General features: G+C 43.2%; 1 protein-coding gene across 1 annotated transcript in view; it reads left to right on the top strand.

The window, feature by feature from the left end:
- LOC126088461 (neuronal acetylcholine receptor subunit alpha-4-like) overlaps nucleotides 1–24067 on the top strand; it is a 160997-nt gene that overhangs the window by 40645 nt on the left and 96285 nt on the right. The window contains exons 3-4 of the mRNA XM_049906603.1: nucleotides 2150–2194; nucleotides 2365–2471. Of these exons, the coding sequence (XP_049762560.1) occupies nucleotides 2150–2194; nucleotides 2365–2471 (152 nt within the window). The remainder of the gene's footprint in view (nucleotides 1–2149; nucleotides 2195–2364; nucleotides 2472–24067) is intronic.

Raw genomic sequence — 24067 nt, 5'->3', positions numbered from 1 at the left:
CGTATTTACTTCGTGATACATTACCCGTGTTAAAATGGACCGTTTACCAATTTGCGGAAAAGGTCGATACCGTGTTGATGTATGGCTATTGTGATCAAAATGCCCAACGGGTGTGTGCTACGAATGCTGATCGGTATCCTGCACGACATCATCCAAGTGTCCGGAGCGTTCGCCGGGTAGTTACGTTATTTAAGGAAACAGAAAGTGTTCAGCCACGTGTGAAACGTCAACCACGACCTGCAACAAATGGTGATGCCGAAGTAGGTGTTTTAGTTGCTGTCGCGGCTAATCCGCACATCAGTAGCAGACAAACTGCGCGAGAATTGGGAATCTCAAAAACGTCGGTGTTGAGAATGCTACATCAACATCGACTACACCCGTACCATATTTCTACGCACCAGGAATTGCGTGGTGACGACTTTGAACGTCGTGTACAGTTCTGCCACTGGGCACAAGAGAAATTACGGGACGATGACAGATTTTTTGCACGCGTTCTATTTTGCGACGAAGCGTCATGCACCAACAGCAGTAACGTAAACCGGCATAGTATGCACTATTGGGCAACGGAAAATCCACGATGGCTGCGACAAGTGGAACATCAGCGACCTTGGCAGGTTAATGTTTTATGGGAGGAAGGATAATTGGCCCCCATTTTATCGATGGCAATCTAAATGGTGCAATGTATGCTGATTTCCTACGTAATGTTGTACCGATGTTACTACAAGATGTTTCACTGCATGACAGAATGGCAATGTACTTCCAACACCATGGATGTCCGGCACATGGCATATTTCATGACAGGTGGATTGGTCGCCGAAGCACCATACCATGGCCCGCACGTTCACCGGATTTGACGTCCCCGGATTTCTTTCTGTGGGGAAGTTGAAGGATATTTGCTATCGTAATCCACCGACAACGCCTGACAACATGCGTCAGCGCACTGTCAATGCATGTGCGAACATTACGGAAGGCGATCTACTCGCTGTTGAGAGGAATGTCGTTACACGTATTGCCAAATGCACTGAGGTTGACGGACATCATTTTGAGCATTTATTGCATTAATGTGGTATTTACAGGTAATCACGCTGTAACAGCATGCGTTCTGAAAAATGATAAGTTCAGAAAGGTACATGTATCACATTGGAACAACCGAAATAAGATGTTCAAACGTACCTACGTTCTGTATTTTAATTTGAAAAACCTACCTGTTACCAACTGTTCGTCTAAAATTGTGAGCCATATGTCTGTGACTATTACAGCGCCATCTATCACAAAGCGAAAAAAGTGGTCCAACTAAAACATTCATATTTCTTTACGTACTACACGAATATGTAATTGAAAATGGGGTCCCTATTAAAAAAAAACGCAGTTGATATCCGTTTGACCGATAGCAGCGCCATCTAGCGGGCCAATCATAGCGCCATCTTGTTCCCCCCTTATGATAGACAAGTTTCGTTCTTTGTAGTTTTTTCGTTTGACGTTTATTTCGTGAGATATTTGGCCCGGTCACGATCAATGGACCACCCTGTACATAAATGTGACAAAATCCCTCCAGTGTGCAAGCAACCAACAACCACGTGCAGCGAAAAGATAAATTTTCAAAAATTCGTCTATTAATGCCGCAGTCTCCTCTGGCGCCACTAGTATGATCACGGCAGGCTGCGACCCCTTGCGCCGCGCGGCATCTCTCCACCGTACGCTGCGTCCCATCACTGCCGCCTCCCCTCGACAACGGCTCGCTCGCTACTACTTGCGATAATAATATCTTAGAGTTGGTGTATGCATACAGCGGAATTATAGGCGTCCAACGTTCAGTGTGTGTGTGTGTGTCTGTGTCTGTGTCTGTGTTTGTGTGGGGAGGGGGGGTATTTTTCTGGATTTCCCAAGCGAAAAGTTGTTTTAAATGCCCTTTCATAGTGCTTCCTTCCTGCAGTTTTGCCTTGAAAGTGACTGGGTGTGAACCTGTCGAAATGTCGGCGGTTGTCGACGACGTTCCCCAATTGTTGCATTCCTATAAGTTATTGGAACAATGAATATATTATTTCGGTAGCGTAATTTCTGTCGAGGATATTAAGATCTTGTCAACATGTTCACCGTAATTAACTGACACACTCCACCATTTAACTAAATATCTGTTGTTCTTTTGCAGGGGATCTATAATAACTTGGCCGAAGTCCAGATTACAGTCGCTCTGGTAAGTGTGACTGTTGGTTTCTTTCTGATTTGCAAGTAAATGAGTAATTATTTACCACGGACGTTCAGATGTTCAGTCGTGAAACGTTTCTAAGCCCTTGCTGAGTGTCCATTGAAAACATATGTTTTCTTATTTCTTTCGCTGCTCTTCGTCGTCGCCTGTGATGGCAGAGTTGGCACGACTCCAGACTGGAATGGGACCCCGCCCAGTACGATTTCCTCTGGACTATCTTAGCAGATTCTACGAGTATCTGGGTTCCTTTCATCGGCGTTCAGAGGTAAGCAAGAGCAGGACCTGTGTCTATAGCTACCTCCATGCTGATAACGTAGTCTGTTTCATCATCAACTGTTCTTTCTCTTACATTTATAGCAGGGATGGGCAACCTTTGGTGACCCGCGGGCCTGATTTACATACACTGATCGGCCAGAACATTATGACCACCGATCTACTGTCGATATGTAGTCCCGTCCAGGCGATAGCAGCGTTACCTGGCGAGGAATAACTCCTAGTCAAACACACGCGGGGTGCATGTAGTATTAGTGAGCGTGCTGTCCTTGTGTAGACTTTTTAGGTTTTTTTTTAGGTAGAGGTGGAGCACCTCCACGCCCATACCGGCATGATGGCCAACACAAAATGTCTACTGCCATCTCTGCATAAGGGTTAGTATTCACTAAAGTGAGGTGTCGCAGGATGTGGGTACTGCGATGTTTGCGTACGTCTGGTTAGGATTAACCATTAATACGCGCTCATCTGGAGATAGATTGGTCGAAATATGACGAAGGGTAGCGGTTTGAAGGGCAGAGGAAAAAAAGTGCCAAGGCAAGAGCCAAGGGAAAAAAACATCTGCGAAAGTTAGGTCGGGTGGTAAGAGCAGTAGCGGTTGTCTTGCTGCCTGCGATAGGTTGTGCAAGGGCAGGCTTTGATAGTAGTGGGTATCATGCATGTCGATACCTTGACGTTGTGCGTTTGTGCTGCTCGGCGGCTGGCGCTGGGTGCTGGTACAGAGTCCTCGTTCAGCGTCAGCAACCTGCAACAGTTAGGTTTGTTATCGATCTTGTGTCCGATAGGTCATATACCGGAAGCACAGTGTGAGGGAATGTTGGCAGATTGTTTGTGCGTCTGTGGGCGAGCTCGTCGGCGTCCCTGCTGTGGCCTGTTGGTCGGCTCTAATAGCAGCTGGTAGTTGCCAGTCAGTGTTGCTGACATGCAGGGGCTTACCGACGTTTGTCGCTGTTTGCGTATGTTAGTTTACCATAGGTGGCTATGCCCTAGCTAGCAGTGTCTTTGGCCGCTTGTGCTTCCACCTGTGGTTGTGATCGTAGTTTCCCAGAGTGAGGATGAAAGGATTGTTCGAGTGTCTCGAGTTCCTGTATAGTCGTGTGGCGTGTTTTTTGAATACTTCCTTGAGGGTATCAAGGCGGTATTCATGGTGAAGATCCACGGTGCGTGTGTAGCGTGGAGCGTTGCTAATGATTCGTAGCACCTTGCTCTGTATGATCTGCAGGCGGCGCAGTCGTGTAGGAGCTGCATATCCCCCAGACGGGAGCTGCGTACGTCATCAGAGGTCTAATCAGTGTCATGTATATTTGTGTAGAGTGGGTAAGGCGCGCTATTTATCTGAGTTTGACCGAGAGCAGATTGTGATGGCCCAGAGGCTCGGCGCTAGCATTTCTGAAAGTGCACGACTTGTCGGGTGTTCGAGGAGTGCTGTGACGAGTGTCTTCGACACGTGGCGAAACCGAGATGAAACCACGTCCGGATGTCGTGGGGTTGGGCGTCCACCGCTCATTACAGATGTCGGACGTTGTAGGCGGAGCATACTGATAAAACAGGACAGGCGGCGAACTGCGACGCTGCTGACATCAGAGTTTAATGGTGAGCAGAGTATAAGTGTGTCTAAACACACAGAGCACCGAACATTCTTAACGATGGGCCTCCACAGCCGACTATCCGTGCAAGAGCCAATATTAACATCACGACATCGGCAAGTACGACTGAAATGGGCACGTGACCACCGTCCCTGGACGTTGGCGCAGTGGCAGAGTGTTGCCCTGTTACCTTCGTCATCATGCCGGTGGGAGAACGCAAATCCGTCGTCTTCCAGGGGAACAGCTCCTTGACACCTGTACTGTGGGATGGAGACAAGCTGGCTGTGGCTCCATTATACTCTGGGGAACTTTCACGTGGGCATCCATGAACCCGCCGAGCTCGTGCAAAGCACCACGACGGCGAGGTAGTATCGTAAACTGGTTGCAGACCACGTACACCTCTTCGTGACGATCGTCTTTCCCGATGGCAGTGGCATTTTTCAGCGAGATAATGCGCCATGTCAGCAAGGCCACGAGTGTCATGGAGCGGTTTGAGGTGGGAGGTTCCTACCCCATTCTGTTTCATCTAGTAGTCGGGCCTACTAGATGAGGGACGTGCCAAGCGAGTGCAATTATTATTCGTACATCAGAAATATTTTCATGATTATCATACCCATTGCAACTATTCTAATGAGCCCTAGTGCTTATCAGTTAATCTATAATTTATTCTCGTCCTTACTTTTTAATGCAACGGAATGGATAACGCATGTGACTAATAGCTAGTGCACATTTCTGATGGACTCACTCCACCCTGGGAAGGCCACATTTCCTTCCTGTCGTATGTATTTTATGCAGCATGGACAACCCAGCAAGAAAATGGAGGTTATGTTAAAATACCTCAACAAAATGGCTACCCACAACTCAATAATCAAGACCACTAGTTGTCTCATATATCTCCTCTTTTATTACAATAAATTCTTTCACGCTAATGTTGAAAAATTCCTAGCATTACACTTAAACACAATAGTTAAACAAGCGATTCTCCACCCAATGAGCATGATATAACATAAGCATTTTGCTGTTCTATGGTCTCGTAATGTTTCTGTCTATTGCTACTGTGCGCATTCTGGACTGGTGAGGAATCTTTTGCTACTTCATTCTCTCCCACACTCTCGTAATCTCATTCATTAGCAACATAACAAATTTACTGACTTTCGTGGTGCACTAGGAAAAATCATGCTTGACCCACTAAATTCGCAACTGTCTCATGCAAATCACACAGATTAAATACACATAATAAATGACACTTACAGTATAAAACACATCTCTAAAAACAAAATGTTTGGTTTTATACTCGTTCTGCTTTCCCGCATCAAACAATAGTCACCCCAATTCACACGTCACTGACCCACGTAATAATTTTCTTGCCACAAACTCTGGAGGATTTACGCACACCTCCCTGTGCAATGCAACCCTCATGGAGTTGCCAGGTACATCTACATCTACATGACTACTCTGCAATTCACATTTAAGTGCTTGGCAGAGGGTTCGTCGAACCACAATCATACTATCTCTCTACCATTCCACTCACGAACAGCGCGCGGGAAAAACGAACACACAAACCTTTCTGTTCGAGCTCTGATTTCTCTTATTTTATTTTGATGATCATTCCTACCTATGTAGGTTGGGCTCAACAAAATATTTTCGCATTCGAAAGAGAAAGTTGGTGACTGAAATTTCGTAAATAGATCTCGTCGTGACGAAAACCGTCTTTGCTTTAATGACTTCCATGCCAACTCGCGTATCATATCTGCCACAATGTCTCCCCTGTTACGTGATAATACAAAACGAGCTGCCCTTTTTTGCACCCTTTCGATGTCCTCCGTCAATCCCACCTGGTAAGGATCCCACACCGCACAGCGATATTCTAACAGAGGACGAACGAGTGTAGTGTAAGCTGTCTCTTTAGTGGACTTGTTGCATCTTCTAAGTGTCCTGCCAATGAAACGCAACCTTTGGCTCGCCTTCCCCACAATATTATCTATGTGTTCTTTCCAACTGAAGTTGTTCGTAATTTTTACACCCAGGTACTTAGTTGAATTGACAGCCTTGAGAATTGTACTATTTATCGAGTAATCGAATTCCAACGGATTTCTTTTGGAACTCATGTGGATCACCTCACACTTTTCGTTATTTAGCGTCAACTGCCACCTGCCACACCACACAGCAATCTTTTCTAAATCGCTTTGCAACTGATACTGGTTTTCGGATGACATTACTAGACGGTAAATTACAGTATCATCTGCGAACAACCTAAGAGAGCTGCTCAGATTGTCACCCAGGTCATTTATATAGATCAGGAACAGCAGAGGTCCCAGGACGTTTCCCTGGGGAACACCTGATATCACTTCAGTTTTACTCGATGATTTGCCGTCTATTACTACGAACTGCGACCTTCCTGACAGGAAATCACGAATCCAGTCGTACAACTGAGACGATACCCCACAGGCCCGCAGCTTGATTAGAAGTCCCTTGTGAGGAACGGTGTCAAAAGCTTTCCAGAAATCTAGAAATACGCATTCAACTTGAGATCCCCTGTCGGTAGCGGCCATTACTTCGTGTGAATAAAGAGCTAGCTGCGTTGCACAAGAACGATGTTTTCTGAAACCATACTGATTACGTATCAATAGATCGTTCCCTTCGAGGTGATTCATAATGTTTGAATACAGTATATGCTCCAAAACCCTACTGCAAACCGATGTCAATGATATAGGTCTGTAGTTCGATGCATTGCTCCTACTATCCTTCTTAAACACTGGTGCGACCTGTGCAATTTTCCAATCTGCAGGTACAGATCCATCGGTGAGCGAGCGGTTGTATATGATTGCTACGTAGGGAGCTATTGTATCAGCGTAATCTGAAAGGAACCTAATCGGTATACAATCTGGACCTGAAGACTTGCCCGTATCAAGCGATTTGAGTTGCTTCGCAACCCCTAAAGTATCTACTTCTAAGAAACTCATGATAGCAGCTGTTCGTGTTTCAAATTCTGGAATATTCCATTCGTCTTCTTTGGTGAAGGAATTTCGGAAAACTGCGTTCAATAACTCAGCTTTAGCGGCACAGTCGTCGGTAACAGTACCATCGTCACTGCGCAACAAAGGTATTGACTGCGTCTTGCCGCTTGTGTACTTTACATACGACCAGAATTTCTTCGGATTTTCTACAAAATTTCGAGACAATGTTTCGTTGTGGAACCTATTAAAGGCATCTCGCTTTGAAGTCCGTGCCAAATTTCGCGCGTCTGTAAATTTTAGCCAATCTTTGGGATTTCGCGTTCTTCTGAACTTCGCATGCTTTTTCCGTTGCCTCTGCAACAGAGTTCGGACCTTTTTTGTGTACCACGGGGGATCAGTTCCACCTCTTACCAATTTATGAGGTATGAATCTCTCAATTGCTGTTGCTACTATATCTTTGAATTTGAGCCACATCTCGTCTACATTTGTATAGCCAGTTCGGAAGGAATGGAGCTTGTCTCTTAGGAAGGCTTCTAGTGACACTTTATCCGCTTTTTTAAATAAAATTATTTTGCGTTTGTTTCTGGTGGATTTGGAAGAAACGGTATTGAGCCTAGCTACAACGACCTTGTGATCACTAATCCCTGTATCAGTCATGATACTCTCTATCAGCTCTGGATTGTTTGTGGCTAAGAGGTCAAGTGTGTTTTCGCAACCATTTACAATTCGCGTGGGTTCGTGGACTAACTGCTCGAAATAATTTTCGGAGAAAGCATTTAGGACAATCTTGGAAGATGTTTTCTGCCTACCACCGGTTTTGAACAAGTATTTTTGCCAACATATCGAGGGAAGGTTGAAGTCCCCACCAACTATAACCGTATGAGTGGGGTATTTATTTGTTACGAGACTCAAATTTTCTCTGAACTGTTCAGCAACTATATCATCGGAGTCTGGGGGTCGGTAGAAGGAGCCAATTATTAACTTAGTTCGGCTGTTAAGTATAACCTCCACCCATACCAATTCGCACGGAGTATCTACTTCGACTTCACTACAAGATAAACCACTACTGACAGACGCAAACACTCCACCACCAATTCTGCCTATTCTATCTTTCCTGAACACCGTCTGAGACTTTGTAAAAATTTCTGCAGAACTTATTTCAGGCTTTAGCCAGCTTTCTGTACCTATAACGATTTCAGCTTCTGTGCTTTCTATTAATACTTGTAGCTCAGGGACTTTCCCAGCACAACTACAACAATTTACAACTACAATTCAGACTGTTCCTTGATCCAAGCACATCCTGTATTTGCCATGCACCCTTTGAGATTGCAGCCCACCCCGTACTTTCTCGAGGCCTTCTAACCTAAAAAACCGCCCAGTCCACGCCACACAGCCTCCGCTACCCGTGTAGCCGCCAGCTGAGTGTAGTGAACTCCTGACCTATTCATCGGAACCCGAAACCCCACCACCCTATGGCGCAAGTCAAGGAATCTGCAGCCAACACGGTCGCAAAACCGTCTGAGCTTCTGATTCAGACCCTCCACCCGGCGGTGCACCAAAGGTCCGCAGTCGCTTCTGTCAACGATGCTGCAGATGGTGAGCTTTGCCCTCATCTCGTAAGCAAGACCGGCAGCCTTCACCAAATCAGATAGCCGCTGGAATCCAGAGAGAATTTCCACAGATCCAAAGCGACACACGTCATTAGTGCCGACATGTGCCACCACCTGCAGCTGGCTGCACCCTGTGCTCTTCATGGCATCCGGAAGGACCCTTTCCACATCAGGAATGACTCCACCCGGAATGCACACGGAGTGCACACTGGATTTCTTCCCCTCCTTAGCCGCCACATCCCTAAGGGGCCCCATTACGCGCCTAACATTGGAGCTCCCAACTACCAATAAGCCCACCCTCTGTGATTGCCCGGACCTTGAAGACTGAGAATCATCCTCTGAAACAGGACAGGCAGCTACATCTGGCTCAGCCAGAGACAGTGCCTGAAACCTGTTTGTCAGACGCACCGGGGAGGCTTTCTGATCAGCCTCCGGGGACGTCTTTCGCTGCCTGCCACGCCTTGGAAATACCTCCCAATCAACCACAGGCGAGGGCTCAGCCCCACTGCGGGCAGCAACCGGAGCAACCACAGCGGCAGACCGATCTGGGGACAGCCGGGACGAGGTTGACATCCCCGTGATACCCAAGTCCGGCTCCCCACAGTGGTGCCCATTGGCAACAGCCTCAAGCTGCGCGACCGAAGTCAGCGCTGCTTGCAGCTGTGAGCGAAGGTAGATGGCTGTCTCACCTTAATTCACTCTCAGAGTATCTGAATATCAAGCTGCTGTCACACGAATGCATCTCATAATGGAAGTTTTGGTATCTTATTTATTTCACGCACGGATCCTCAACTGAATGCTAGGATAAGCACTTCTAATTCTTTTTATTGTCTCATAGTCAGGTTGAGACTCACTTTGTACTCACCACGTGGAAGTGCTTGTCTCTAATTCAAGTTCTGCACACGGAAATCCTAATTATTTTCAACTTAGATTTATATACACAAGTATTTCATCTTAATACTACCACACGCTAGTCTTTCGTCTTATAATTACAACACGTGGTTTCTTTGTCACTTCCGAAGAATCCTCTGTTCCCCATGAATTTTTTTACATGTCTATCTTTTTCCGAACAATTTATATGAGCCTCCCACCAAAAGTTTCTGAAAAGAGAAATTATTAGTTCATATACTTCTAAATATTCCACGCGCATACCATTTTCATTTAAATTTGTTTTTCTGGAGCACACATACAGCACGTCTTCGCACATCAGGAACCAGCGATATAAAGTGCTGAAACATGGCCGTTCATCCGGTCATCCCGCGCTTCCGCAGAAGTGGGGGAGGACCTTGCCACCGTATTGGTCAGCCACGTTCGAGGCCCTCTGGTGCTCTGGTATACTTCCTCTCTTTGTTTCGGGCAAAGGTGACCAGAGAACCGTCTCAAAGATGATTACAGAATCTACCTTCACTATCTGTGATCAGCAGACGACCAGCCATTCATTCAATTCACAAACATTACCAAACTGGATTCAGGGATCTATTTTAAGGAAGTGCACATCTGAATAATTAAACATACAAATTGCCCTTCTTTCCTACATTGGTATCCGGCTTCGGTGTATTAAATAAAATGGTGTTATTCTACAAAAAAAAGCTGTTCTGACAAGAACAACAAAGTATGTCGTTATACATCTTTTCTATGTCGGGCAGTACTGTACCCTTTCAGAAGAACACAGCAGCGGATTCTAGTTGATGTGCTGGTCCCCCGACTCGCTAGATCTGAACACAATCGAACACATCTGGAATGTGATTGAACGTGGCATCAAAGTCCATCGCTCCTTCCCCGGAATTTCCGGGAAGTCGGTGACTTGTATAGCCAACAGCCTTATCGCAGTGGTAACACCGTTCCCGTCGGATCACCGAAGTTAAGCTCTGTCGGGCAGACGGCAAGTGGCGTGCACTCGGCCCTTATGAGGCCATTTGAGGAGCACCTCAGTTGAGGAGTAGTGGCTCTGGTAACGAAAACTGACCTCGGCTTATCCGCATCCAGTGACGCCTCTCGGTTGTGGATGAGGCGGCGGCTGGTCAGTGCCGTTGGGCCTTCCGAGGCCTGTTCGGACGGGGTTTGGTTTAGTCTAGGTTTTAGTTGACTTGTGTGTGCAGATGAGGTACCAACTTCGTCCAGCGACGCACCCAGGCCTCATTGGTTCCATGCCACCACGCACTGTCGCTGTTATCTGTGCCAAAAGTGGATACACCAGCTGTCAGGTAGGTGGTCGTAATGATCCAGCCGCTCAGTGCATACATACCTAGGCTTGTGGGTCGACTCGTCACGCGATGCGATAGGACCGCTGCGTAGCGTCCGTGACGTTAGTGTTCAAGTGGCGACGTACCCCTGCTGCCGTTGTTCAAATCGACACATTTTGCGAGAAGGTAGTCAGCTTGAGCCATGCGTGGTTCATATGCCCGCCATCATGTATTTTACACCCTGTTTTTAACGTACTTCCAACACACTACGTTAATTTAAATTACTACTGTCGCTGAGTTGCTGCTTTGCTTGATCGTGAGCGGCGCTAGCGGCCCGTATCGATATATCCCCTCTCGCAGTATCTTTGCTCGACTGCTATCACTTCCCGGTCGTTGTCTGTTGTAAGGAGTTCGGGTCGCGAGTGCCGGTCGGTCAGTCAGTTGGAACGCGTCTGGAACGCAGTCCGGGCCTGCCAGTCGAGAGTTGCAATGCGGCACTAGTGCAGCCCGGTTGGAGCAGCAGGGAGGTCTGCGTCGACATGGCTCGCACGACCGTTGCTGCCACGCATCACTTGAGTCGGGCCACGGTCTTGGTGGATCGTCGGTCGGTCGTCCTACCGGAAAAAGCGTTTGGGCTCGCCAATCGTTCATGAGTCGGCTGTGTGTGTGTGTGTGTGTGTGTGTGTGTGTGTGTGTGTGTGTGCGTGCGCGCATCGACTCCCGATTTGTCTTCATGCGTGCTTAGTTACTGTTTGGTGTCGTTGAAGTCTTCGTGCAAGCGTTTGTCAGGTTGTGTGTGTAGTTGGCGCTATTTCCTTGACAAGTTATCTTAAATGTTGTCGGCGTACTACCTCTGAGAGGTCGGTCGTCTCATAGGGCGACGTGTAACTGGTTCCCAGAGCGCCTCTGGGCGCCTTCAATTACCATCTTGTGGAACTTGGGTCGGTCCTTTCCTGGTGCAGGGATGTCGTTTAGCCAGTGGGCGTGTTTCCTCTGCATGGTTGGGTCCCAGCCAGCATTTCCGCCGTCGTGTGTCTGGAAGTGAGTGGGAGTCGCACCAGCAGTGGAGTCGTGTCGGACCAGCGAGCAGTCGGTCGGTTGCTGCGGACCAGGGAAGATATCTCCGCGTGGTGCAGTCGCTGGGTCCGCTGCCGGTCCCTGCGCAGTGTCGGAGCGTGTGTGGAGCTCTCCGATCGCTACGAGCTTCGTGGTGGCTCACCGGCCCAGGACGTCAAAATTGAGTTGTGTTTTAAGTACCCAAGCCTCGTCCATTCATGATGTGGTTCGTTTCGGTGGTTCGCTGTTGGGGGGGGGGGGGGGTTTCCTGTGGCCAACACAGAGTGTTTGTACTTATTTGATTGTGGAGAGTTACGTCCGTAACATTTTCAGTTTGAGTTCTCAGGTACTGATTGATGGGAAGCAAGTCGTTGTGTCGGTCGGTCCATGGCTGCCCCTGGTTGGATTCAGACGGGTCAAGTGTAGTTGGGCTCACCACCTGTCTCGCCTAAGTGAGCGAGGTCCAACCGGCCTCCCTGGAGGCTTCTGAGTGCCACCGGTGTTTTGTTATCTGTTGGCAGCTACTTTAAATTCAAGTCTTATAATTTTTTTAATTTTCTTAAAAATTTTGCAAAATTTTTAAACTTGTCTTTCAAGCTTAAACATTTCGGCCTTCTGCCTTTAAAAGATTATGATAACATATTTCAAAATTTTGAAACTTAATTGTGGCCTTCAGCCATTGGTATTGCACCTTGCATATGTATGTTCTATCTGCTTAGCCTTAAGGCTTTCCACGTGTTTATTTTATTTGATTTGCCTCTTTAATTGCATTTTAATCTTGTTGATTTTTAAGATTTCTTGTTGTTAAACATTCTGGTCTTCCGCCTTAAAAGTCTATGGTAATATATTCTAAAATTTTGAAATTTAATTGTGGCCCTCAGCCATTTGTATTGCACTTAGCATATGTTTGCTGGTTCTTTTTTAAAATTATTTTATTGCTATCTTAATTGGATTTTAATCTTTCCGCTACTCTCCGGACGCACACGAGTACAAGGGCCATAACTTCGCTCTCAGCCTGGAAATGTGTTTCTCCCTGCTGTTCAAATCCAGCGGCGGCGAAATGGCATTGCGCATTCGCGGACTAGGCAAGAACTTTCACTGGGTTTACGTCTTGAGCAGAGCGTCGGACGAAATACCCGAAAACGCGTCGCTTGTACAGTGCGACGGCGTCGCCCTCTGTCACGACGATCCTCTGCAGGCCGGACTGAGAACAGCCAGTCTAGCCAGCCGGCCGCCGGGATTTCCGGGGTAGGCGTGCGTAAACGATTCCTCACAACGTAGCTAATCTGTTGTTGTTTTGAGGATACATCTCGTGCGTGGCTTATACTGGCCTGTGAAGTAAGGACAGTAGGCATTCTCAGGTGAAAAGGCGCGTCGTAATCAGGACGTAGCTCGGAATCTGCGGACTGAAATCGCAGTCTGATTGGAAACCAAAAGTCGGCATAATCATTATCGGAAATTTTTGCCGTAAATTACAACTAAAAAATAATTTGTTCGGTTGAGAAGGGTGATGTATCTGAGGCTTGAAGTTAGTGTAGGGGATCTTCTTTCAGTTGTGGTAGGTGGGTACTAGCAGTCTACAAATTATTATTGCTGCTTAATGATGCTTGTATAACAATAGGCTGGTGACTGTCTTACATGAGATGGTTTGCAAATGTTCTCTACGTGTTTCCATTTTTCAGTACTTTTGGTGTTCACAGTAACTTATTCCAAAATTTGTGTTTGCCTTCCACGCATACCCTGAATGACAGTCATGGAAAGTTAAATCAGTTTTGTCGAACTTACTTGAAGGTGTGAAGAGTGCTATAATCTTGATTTTGAATGTTACCACGACTCTGTATATTGAGCAAGCAGTAAAGCAAACAAAAGGAAAAATTCGGAGTAGGAGCTAAAATACACGGAGAAGAAATAAAAACTTTGAGGTTCGCCGATGACATTGTAATTCTGTCAGAGACAGCAAAGGACTTGGAAGACCACTTGGACGGAATGGACAGTATCTTGAAAGAAGGATATAAGATGAACATAGACAAAAGCAAAACGAGGATAATGGAATCTAGTCGAATTAAGTCGGGTGATGTTGAAGGAATTAGATTAGGAAATGAGACACTTAAAGTAGTGAAGGAGTTTTGCTATTTGGGGAGCAAAATAACTGATGGTCGAAGTAGAGAGGATATAAAATGTAGATTGGCTATGGCAAGGAAAGCGTTTCTGAAGAAGAGAAATTTGTTAACATCGAGTATAGATTTAAGTGTCAGGAAGTCGTTTCTGAAAGTATTTGTATGGAATGTAGCCATGTATGGAAGTGAAACTTGGACGATAAATAGTTTGGACAGGAAGAGAGTAGAAGCTTTCGAAATGTGGTGCTACAGAAGAATACTGAAGATTAGATGGGTAGATCAAATAACTAAAGAGGAGTTATTGAATAGAATTGGAGAGCAGAGAAATTTGTGGCACAACTTGACTAGGAGGGATTGGTTGGTACGGCATACTCTGAGGCATTAAGGGATCATCAATTTAGAATTGGAGGACAGCGTGGAGGGTAAAAATCGTAGAGGGAGTCCAAGAGATGAATACACTAAGCAGATTCAGGATGTAGGTTGCAGTAAGTACTGGGAGATGAAGAAGCTTGCACAGGATAGAGTAGCATGGAGAGCTGCATCAAACCAGTCTCAGGACTGAAGACCACAACAACAACAACCACCACGAATTATCTCTAGTATGTGACAGAACATTTCTCTCTTCATCTCATATATTCCTAAATTTGTCTGGTTATCCCAATAACTAAGGAAAGGAGACGGATATAAGTAATTCACAGTTATTCGATGACTTTTTAATAGCAAAACCCGCAGCGCAGCACTCTTCTCCAAGCACAGAGGCGCCGTGGCTTACATCCAGCCCACAGAGGTTCAGATAGATTTTGACCTTCTCGGTGGAACAAACCTAACCCAACCTCACCCTTCCTCCTAGAGCCCGCCAAAAACAGGCGGAGGAGATCGGAGGCAGTGTAACAAAGCTGTCGACCGACGTCATCGGGCGATCTCTGCCGACCACTGTCGGTGGCGTGGCGCTGTGAAGTCGACGTACATCATGGAGCTTCTTGTGGGGAAGAGTCGCCGCTGTTTGTTTTGCGTAGCTCCGAGGCCCGCATCTTGTCCAACTTCTATCCTTCTTTTCTGGAGGCTTCTGTATTGCTGTCCGTACATCCTAGCGCAGTAATTATTAGATCTTGTTGAAACCCCAGTGTCAGACAAACGAATCTGGTGGCTTCCCACTCCTAGTGTGTGATCCGCTATTGCTGTCTTGCCCAGGCGACAATTGCTCCTGTGTTCTTTAAGGTGGGTGTTAGTGCTTCTTTTTGTAGTTACCATGTACACTTGGCCGCAAGTGCAGGGGTTTTTATACTCCTGTTCTGGAAAGTAGCGGGCGTAGTCCTTCGCAGTGTTCAAATATTCGCTCACTTTTTTGTCAGTTTATACGCTGTGTCAGTATCACGTATTCGGAGTACTTTGCAGATGCGATCCATGAGAAACTCACAAATGGAAAGGAAACTTTCATTTTAGGTTCATTTTCATTAGAAATTCTAGACGTTTTAGCCTGCAGTGGTCTATTTATCTCTTTGTCAGTGTATACATATCTTTTAAAGGCGTTCTTAGGTTCAAAGACTCTTTTAGCCCGGCCCACCAATGTGTTGATGACTCCTTTTTCCTGCTTGGAATGATGACTGGAATCTCTGAAGGTATCTATCTGCGTCAATATGCTTCTTGCAGATTTTGTGCCCTAAAGTTCCGTCAGGTTTCTTAATTACCTGGATATACAAAAATGAAAATAAGTCCTCTTTTACTTTTTTCAATAGTGAACTTTATATTAGAATTAATATTAGTCAGAAGCTTTAAAACTTTAGAGAGTTATCTTTCTTCGTGAGGTCATATAAAAAAGTGTCATCTGCGTATCTTCTTCACTCCTAGAAGCAAAGAATCCTGTCGGTGAAATTCTCGCCGTTTCTACACTCACCTGATTATCTCTCACTTCATCATACACAAGCGAGTCTACTCCAGGTTTTACGTCACTGGCATTAAAAAGCTCACTTTTTTACTACTTCATTTTTGTTGCTAACGTCTAGTCCTTACTCTCTACTGCCAGATACACCAATTTCTACTTCTTTGTTACCCATTTCGAAAATATTCATTAAACACTTACTGGAGTAAACAATTTTACCTTAATTACAGCTATTCCCACCTGTTCTTTATCCTGAACTATAATATAAACACTTGTTTACGTCAGGCAGGCTTTCCAATGGCTATAGCTCTTCAAATCTGGCAGCCGCTCCCACAGCTTTCTACTGGCTGCAACCTCTCTGGCAAAATAGTTGAAAGTGTTGTTTTGTACAACTTGTCTGCCAGGCATCGATTCCAATTCCTTCCTATTTGTGGGCCACTTCGTTTCCAAATACTGTGTTTTCTCGTTCTTCACTGATCAATAAATCACAAATGACTAAAGTATTTTTGTCTAATATGTTGACACTATTTACAAATACTTTGTACACAGTGTTGAATATAGTTCGATACCACTCTTTTAACTTAAGACGCGTGAGTCACTTTTACACTTCTTGTGCAACGTCCACCTGGGGCACCATTTCTTAAATTAACAACCTGCTTCTGAAGTCTCCTGGAGGTTCATCTTCAACGTTCTCCTATGATTATTTAATGTTATGCACAGTTGTTAAATAAAAGTACATAACATTGTTGAATTTACTTTTTCATTCTCTTAACGTTCATCGATGCTAAGCACATGATCAACAGCCTTCTTGTAACGTATTACTGTGGACTTTGGCTACACTTGCGCTGTTCACCGCGAACTGCAACATTCATGCATCGTACACAACACGTTTTCAAATGCGACCTTTGGCCACTCGTTTCGCTTGAGCAGCAAGTCTGTGGCCATACACGAGTCATTCGCTTAGAACGCTCCAAACAAGTTGGACTATGCTGTCTTAAGTGGGCGGCAATACGCCTACCTCTGTCTGGCTGTCTGAGCCGATGTGCACGCCAGCCGAATAAACCAAAGCACTCACGGCGAAAGAGTTAGCTAGTTAGTTTGTTGCACGTTCCATAGGTCATCTGAACGATTCTTTTGTGGATCGACTCAGTTTACAGGACATGTATACATGATTACTGTTAGCGTTACACACTGTCATTTTATTACCACGCATGCAACTCCACGTAAAAACAATGTTTTCGCTACTGGCTACCAGTTTTTAAGTAGAAATTCGTCAGTGGACTAGGAGAAGCTATCCAGGAGAAATGATTTTAAATTAGATTTTAAATTGCTTCGCTACCTGTCAAACAGTTTATGGTATTGGGCAAGTGATCAAACATTTTTATTGCTCCATATTGAACTCCTTTCTCAGCCGCTGACACCTTTAACAATGGGTAATAACGGTCATTTTTCACTCTAGTTTTGCAGGTATGTACATCACTGTTCTTCTCAAATTGTGATGGATTATGACGAATTTCACTAGCGAAAATATGCGTTGTGACGTCAAGTTAAATTGTCTAACTCCTTCAAGAGGTAGCTTCATGACGTCCGTGGGTGAACACCACACTCTTACTGCTCGCTTTTGTGCGATCAATACTTTCTTTCTGAGTGTTGAGTTAGCCCAGAAATTAATTCCATATGACATTACTGAGTGGAAATATTAAAAATTTGTCAGGAGTTTGATACGTTTGTTTCCAAGATTAGCAATTATACGAAGAGTAAAAATAACTGAACTTCATTGTTTGAGAAGGTCCATAATATACTTCTTCCAGTTCAAGTTTGAATCAGTGTGTACACCCAAAAATTTGGAGCATTCTACCCTACTTGCTGGGTCCGGCTCGTGTGCGACATAAATTTTTAGTATGATTCTATTTGTTGTAAAGATCTGAATGTAGTGTGTTTTTCTCAAAATTTAGGGAGCGTTCATTTTAAGAGAACCACTTAACGGGGTTTGGAACGCCCTAACCCGACAATGTTAAATATAGTGATTTGGCTTACCTCTACTTCAGGTAGCACTGTAACCATTGACATTAAACTCTTACAGGACATTAAACTCTGTTTTGAGTACTGAACTACAATAATTGTATTTCAGCCACTGCTTTCGGAAATACAATTTTTTAATCACACGGTTAAAATTATGTGTACTTTTGTCTGTTATCCTAAATAATTTTAATTATACATAACATAAACATTTTATACATAACATAAACATTTTAGTTCAGTAGAATCAGGATATGTATGTTATTACTCCCTGAAAATTTGAATACTCTACTCGGAACGTTTCTGAGATTTAGGGAAAAATGCATCAGAAAATGTAAATTTTCAGGAACGGCTTCTAAAGTTTCAAGACTGTAACTCTATATATGCTTATTTTTTTTATTTTTAGTTACTCATAGCACCCTGCACCATATTGTATATCATCCTCTTTATCTTTTTCCACGTTTTTTTCTTCTTCTTTCTGGACTCCTTAGTGGCCAAGTGTGCTGCATACTCTGCTTTATCAATGCGAACCTTGTCCATCCGTTCAAGTTGTCTGATGCAGTTTTCTCCAGGGTTAATTCCCATATGCTGTAGCACTTTCACCCATGTTGTCATCATTAAAAGCAATAACAGCATCACTGATCCCTCGATTTAGTGTCTTCATTCCAACAAAACGTTTTTTGTAACCTAGTCCATATAAGATTGACAGACTCATTGTGATTTTGAGTCTGACCACGCAGAAACGTCTTCAGTAATTCAGGATTTGCCAGTTCTCTGTAAATAAGTTTTATGATATCCATGACTGCTGCTGAGATGGAATGTTTATGGCTGTATGAACTGTTTGAGAACTGGGCATTGCGGTAATTGCACCATGAATCAGGTCCAGGAGGGGAAAGGTAGTGTACTGGTTTTTAATCAGTTGACAGTCTGTGGAAGAAGGTAGCCAATACTGCCTGCTTCATTTTCAACAAATACTCAGTATTATTTCGAACAGCCATCCCATAATACTGCTGTACTTCATCAATCATTTTGTCTGTTAGCCTGCATCTTATTGTTTTACGATCAGAAAGTTCCTTGTCTCTCAAACTTTGTTTCAACTTCCTCAACCTGGTCCCCATCCTATTCTGGACATGCCCAACACATCCCAGTTTTGTGATAATCTTCTCACCATAAGGCTGAGCGGCAACTGTTATATGCTTTTGAGTCTCCATCACCTAAGAACTTAGTGTAACATGCTCCCCTTTCGCTCACAGATCGACTAAAATTTCAATAGCTGCAGAGGCCTCAGAAGAGGCCTCCATACCATCACTTGTTCCTGCATAATTTCTGTCACAGGTATGCCCTTCTTCTTTCCCTGATTTACACTTATAACAGGGTGTCCACTTCATTTTCATTGGAAAAGGGGACATTTAAAATAAATTAGAGAAAAACCTGGGACAATGAAGAAAAAAAAAACGGGACATAAATATTGTATTGACTAAATTTAATACACATACAAGTTTACCTTTACAACGTGCACTCAGATGATCCCAAATCACTTTTTACAATTATTCTGCCACACTACCACTGTACTTTTCACTTTTATGTACTTTATCAAGAAGTGCATTTTCGTTTGAAATTGTATCATAAAAGTCAGTACACGATACACCATTAAAGTGTGTTTCGCCAATGAGCAAGGCCCTCAATGTTTCAACATTCATTCCGTTTTTTCACCTGACCACAAAGAGTTCACTAATGAAAACACACGTTCGACAACAGCATTTGACCCAGGAATTGCCGGACAAAACTCCACCAAATGAATCGTGTTTTTCATGTTAATGTTTTTACTTTTGAAATAAGCAAATATTTTACACCACGTTGCACTAACACTTCCTTTGTCTTCTTCACTTTTTATGAAGTTCTGTGCACATGAAAATTCATCTAACAGTTCGTCTTCATCAAGAGGAAAAAGTTGGTACAATACTTTTAACAAAACCACAACAGTCCTGAATATCTTTCCACTGATCCTTTTCAGTAATAACCCAGTCAAATGCTTTAAAAGGTGTGAGAAATGGTAAACACCAATCTTTAATATACTCAGTGCAAGAGTCATAGAAGATGTCAGCATAAATATGAAATTGTTCTACAGTAATTTCACCCTGTTCTTCCAGCTTCCTTAGAGTCTCATGTACAAAGGATGTGAGATATCTTTCAGATTTTCTACATTGTAATTTGCTCAATAATTTGTTTATTTCTTGATAAACTTGCACTACTGTGATTTCTTGTTTCTCAATACATTTAATTGTTGTGGAGAAAGGTTTTAGTTGGCTAACAAGAAAATGTAGAAGAACAGTAGACACAGAGTTATCAAAGAATTGTTTAAGGATAACAGGACACTTATCCAGGGAAATGAAATATGATTTCAAAGCAGGAAATATTTCTACAATTCTTTCCAATGCTGGTAGCAGAGATAGCCATCTTGTATTGGTGTGCCCAAGTACAGTTTTGTATTAAGTTTCAGTAGACTTACAGAATGACTTCAGAGATTCAACCCTTACTGTATATATGTGGAAATGCTGGTAGATTTTGTTTACAATTAATTGGCAGTCGATGGGTAGGCAATCTGAGCCAGTTTGTATGGAATTGTGCACTAAATGTGCTGCTGGACAGCCAACACCTAGTACATTATTCACTGTGTTCTGTCGCAGTTTATAGAACAAATTGTTTTTTCCGTTCCTCTGCTTACCACCAAAATTGGTGTTAGTGTTGTCTGCAGAAACTGCAATCATCTTTCCCTCAAGATCATATTTCTTTAAGACCTCCAGCACATAATTATTAAATAAATCTAAATTTTCTCCAGCTAAATTAACCAATTCGAGCACTTTCACCGTGATGCCACATTCAGGGTGAAAGTACCTGATAAGGGGAGGAACCAACTTCAAATCCAGATGATTCGATGTATCAGTCATTACAAAAATGAATCGAGCAAGTATCAGTGGTGTAGAGTATCTCTGGACCGAAAGGACGGATTCAGTGGATCGATTTAGAAGAGAAGAATGTTCGTTGTTATTCGTAATCTATAGTGCGTTTAAAATTACTTGCGATTTTTGACAGTTCGGTACATGTTTGGGGTATGCTGAAAGTCATCACACGCTCCCTAGCGTAAATAATTGCACAGTTAATAGCAAGTCAAACAACCAGTAGCGTAAAATACTCTAGCCAAGCGGAATCATAAAAAAAAACGGGACATTTGAGCGTCTCCAAAAAAACTTAGGTAAAACACGGGACTGTCCGGAAAAACGGGACGAATGGACACCCTAACTTATAACGATGTTTGGTTAAAATCTGGAAATCTATTACCTTTCCAGTATCCACCCTTGCCAACGTAGGAACAGAATTCTTAAAACTGTAGCCGTGCTTCTATCAAGTGCCATCAAAAGCTACTGGTATGTCAGCCATACCATCATTTATTTCAACAGCTTCGTTTGCAGCACCCTTCATTGACTCACATGCAACAGATTCCACAGCAGCTCCAATAAATCCTCATACTTGCCGATTTTACATTGTTTCTGCTGTAGTGTCCTTTGCCAATAGCTCTCTTTACACTTACCAGAATTCCAAAATGAATGAGTATATTTACATCTGGCACAATTAATAAGTTTCCTGGCTAGTCCATTTGATACCTCACTGTCTTCATGTAAAATAACTGGCCCTCCATATATTTTACAACACACACACACTCACCTAACATCATTGTTAGGATGTGTAAATCTATCAAAATATAACCTAACCTACCATTTACATAACTTCCGTTTTGGGAAAACTGTGTATTACAACGTTTTATTTTAATCTTCGAAGCACTAATGGGTGTTTCTCTCGATACTGACGAGTTTGCCTGTATGTCATTGTCTTTAACTTCACACGCCACATATTGAACACAATATTTCCCTTTATTCGAAATCTATTACCATGAAACCCACGTTTCTTAAAAACATTTCGTTTTGGCGTCATACTTTACTTTTTTGAGAGATTTACCAATCTGTTCGTCACTTTTCCTCAGAAAAACGTTAGCACTTCGACATACAACATCTACATCTACATCAACATTCCGCAAGCCAACTGTCGCGTGTGGTGGAGGGTACCATGAGTACCTCTATCGGTTCTCCCTTCTATTCCAGTCTCGCATTGCTCGTGGAAAGAAGGATTGTCGGTATGCCTCCGCGTTGGCTCTAATCTCTCTGATTTTATCCTCATGGTCTCTTCACGAGATATACGTAGGAGGGAGCAATATACTGCTTGACTCCTCAGTGAAGGTATGTTCTCGAAGCTTCAACAAAAGCCCGTACCGAGCTACTGAGCGTCTCTCCTGCAGAGTCTTCCAGTGGAGTTTATATCTTTCATCTCAGTAACGCTTTCGCGATTACCAAATGATCCTATAACGAAGCGCACTGCTCTCCGTTGGATCTTCTCTCTCTCTCCTTTCAACCCTATCTGGTACGGATCCCACACCAGTGAACAGTATTCAAGCAGAGGGCGAACAAGTGTACTGTAACCTACTTCCTTTGTTTTCGGACTGCGTTTCGTTAGGATTCTTCCAATGAGTCTGTCTGGCATCTGCTTTACCGACGATTAATTTTATATGGTCATTCCATTTTAAATCACTCCTAATGCCTACTCCCAGATAATTTATGGGATTAAGTGCTTCCAGTTGCTGACCTGCTATACTGTATCTAAATGGTAAAGGATCTTTCTTGCTATGTGTTCGCAGCACATTGCACTTGTCTACATTGAAGTTCAATTGCCATTCCCTGCACCATGCGTCAATTCGTTGCAGATCCTCCTGCATTCAGTACAATTTTCCACAGTTACAACCTTTCGATATATTACAGCACCATCCGCAAAAAGCCTCAGTGAGCTTCCGATGTTATCCACAAGGTCATTTATATATATTGTGAATAGCAACGGTCCTACGACACTCCCCTGCGGCACACCTGAAATCACTCTTACTTCGGAAGACCTCTCCCTTGAGAATGACATGCTGCGTTCTGTTATCTAGCAACTCTTCAATCCAACGCGTGTTTGTACTATGAAACGATACGATACGGTTTTTGACAGTGCTACCAAGACAAACACGTAATTTAACCTTTATAACACAGCAATCCACAACCTTCTATATAAAAATTATCTATTTTATTAGATCTCGAAGTAATGCACGTAGAAACTTCAACATTTTCAACCGGTTTAGATTATATATAAAAAAAATACTTCCCATGTAAGTTTATGAGTGATATATATATATATATATATATATATATATATATATATATATATATATATATATATATATATTATTCGCAAAATTGCAAATTTTAAAATGAGATAAAAATCTGAAAGTGAAAAAAAATTTCTGTCTTAACTCTCCTTAATAGCTTCTTGGAAAATATTATTTCCTAACTCTTCTGTTGCTCTCTCTCGAATGGGATTTATTATAACACTAGTATCGTCCGCAAAATGTACCAATTTTCCTTCATGACTGTTATATGGAAAGTAATCCACATGTAGAAGGAACAGGAGTGGACCTGAAATTGAAACCTGTGGGTCTCCATTTGGGATTTTTTTTTTCCCCCTCAGTCACCAAAATTTTCTACTCTTCATTGACTGACTTATTCAGCACTATCTTTTGCATTCTGTTTGTCAAGTATGATTCAAACCAGCTGTGTACAAAGCCATCAGTTCCACAAAACCTGACTTTTTCTAAGAGACTATCACGATGTGCACAATAAGATGTCAAAGAATCCAAAAAGTACCAACTGCCAATATTTTATTGAAGGTTTGTAATATTTCATGAGTGAATGTATGAATAACATTGTCAGTCGAGCAACCTTCCTGGAATCCAAACTGTTATGTTCTATGTAAATTGTTTCCACTTAGGTGTGTGACTGCTCTTGAATACATGACTTTTTCGCATATTTTGGAAAAGCTATTAATAAGGAAATTGGACAATAATTGCTTAAACCTATCTTGTTCCTTTTCTTATGGAGCGGTTTTATAATTGTATATTTTAACCTGTCTGGAAAAAATTCTCTGTGCCAGTAATGCATTGCATATATCACTAAGGACATCACTTACTAAACTGGAACAACTTTACAGGATTCTGTTTGAAATTCCGTCAACACTGCAAGAACTTTTGCTTTTGAGAATTTTT

This window comes from Schistocerca cancellata, chromosome 6, assembly GCF_023864275.1.
Source record: "Schistocerca cancellata isolate TAMUIC-IGC-003103 chromosome 6, iqSchCanc2.1, whole genome shotgun sequence".
Classification (NCBI taxonomy): Eukaryota; Metazoa; Arthropoda; class Insecta; order Orthoptera; family Acrididae; genus Schistocerca; species Schistocerca cancellata.
This window is presented reverse-complemented; position numbering and strand designations above follow the sequence as displayed.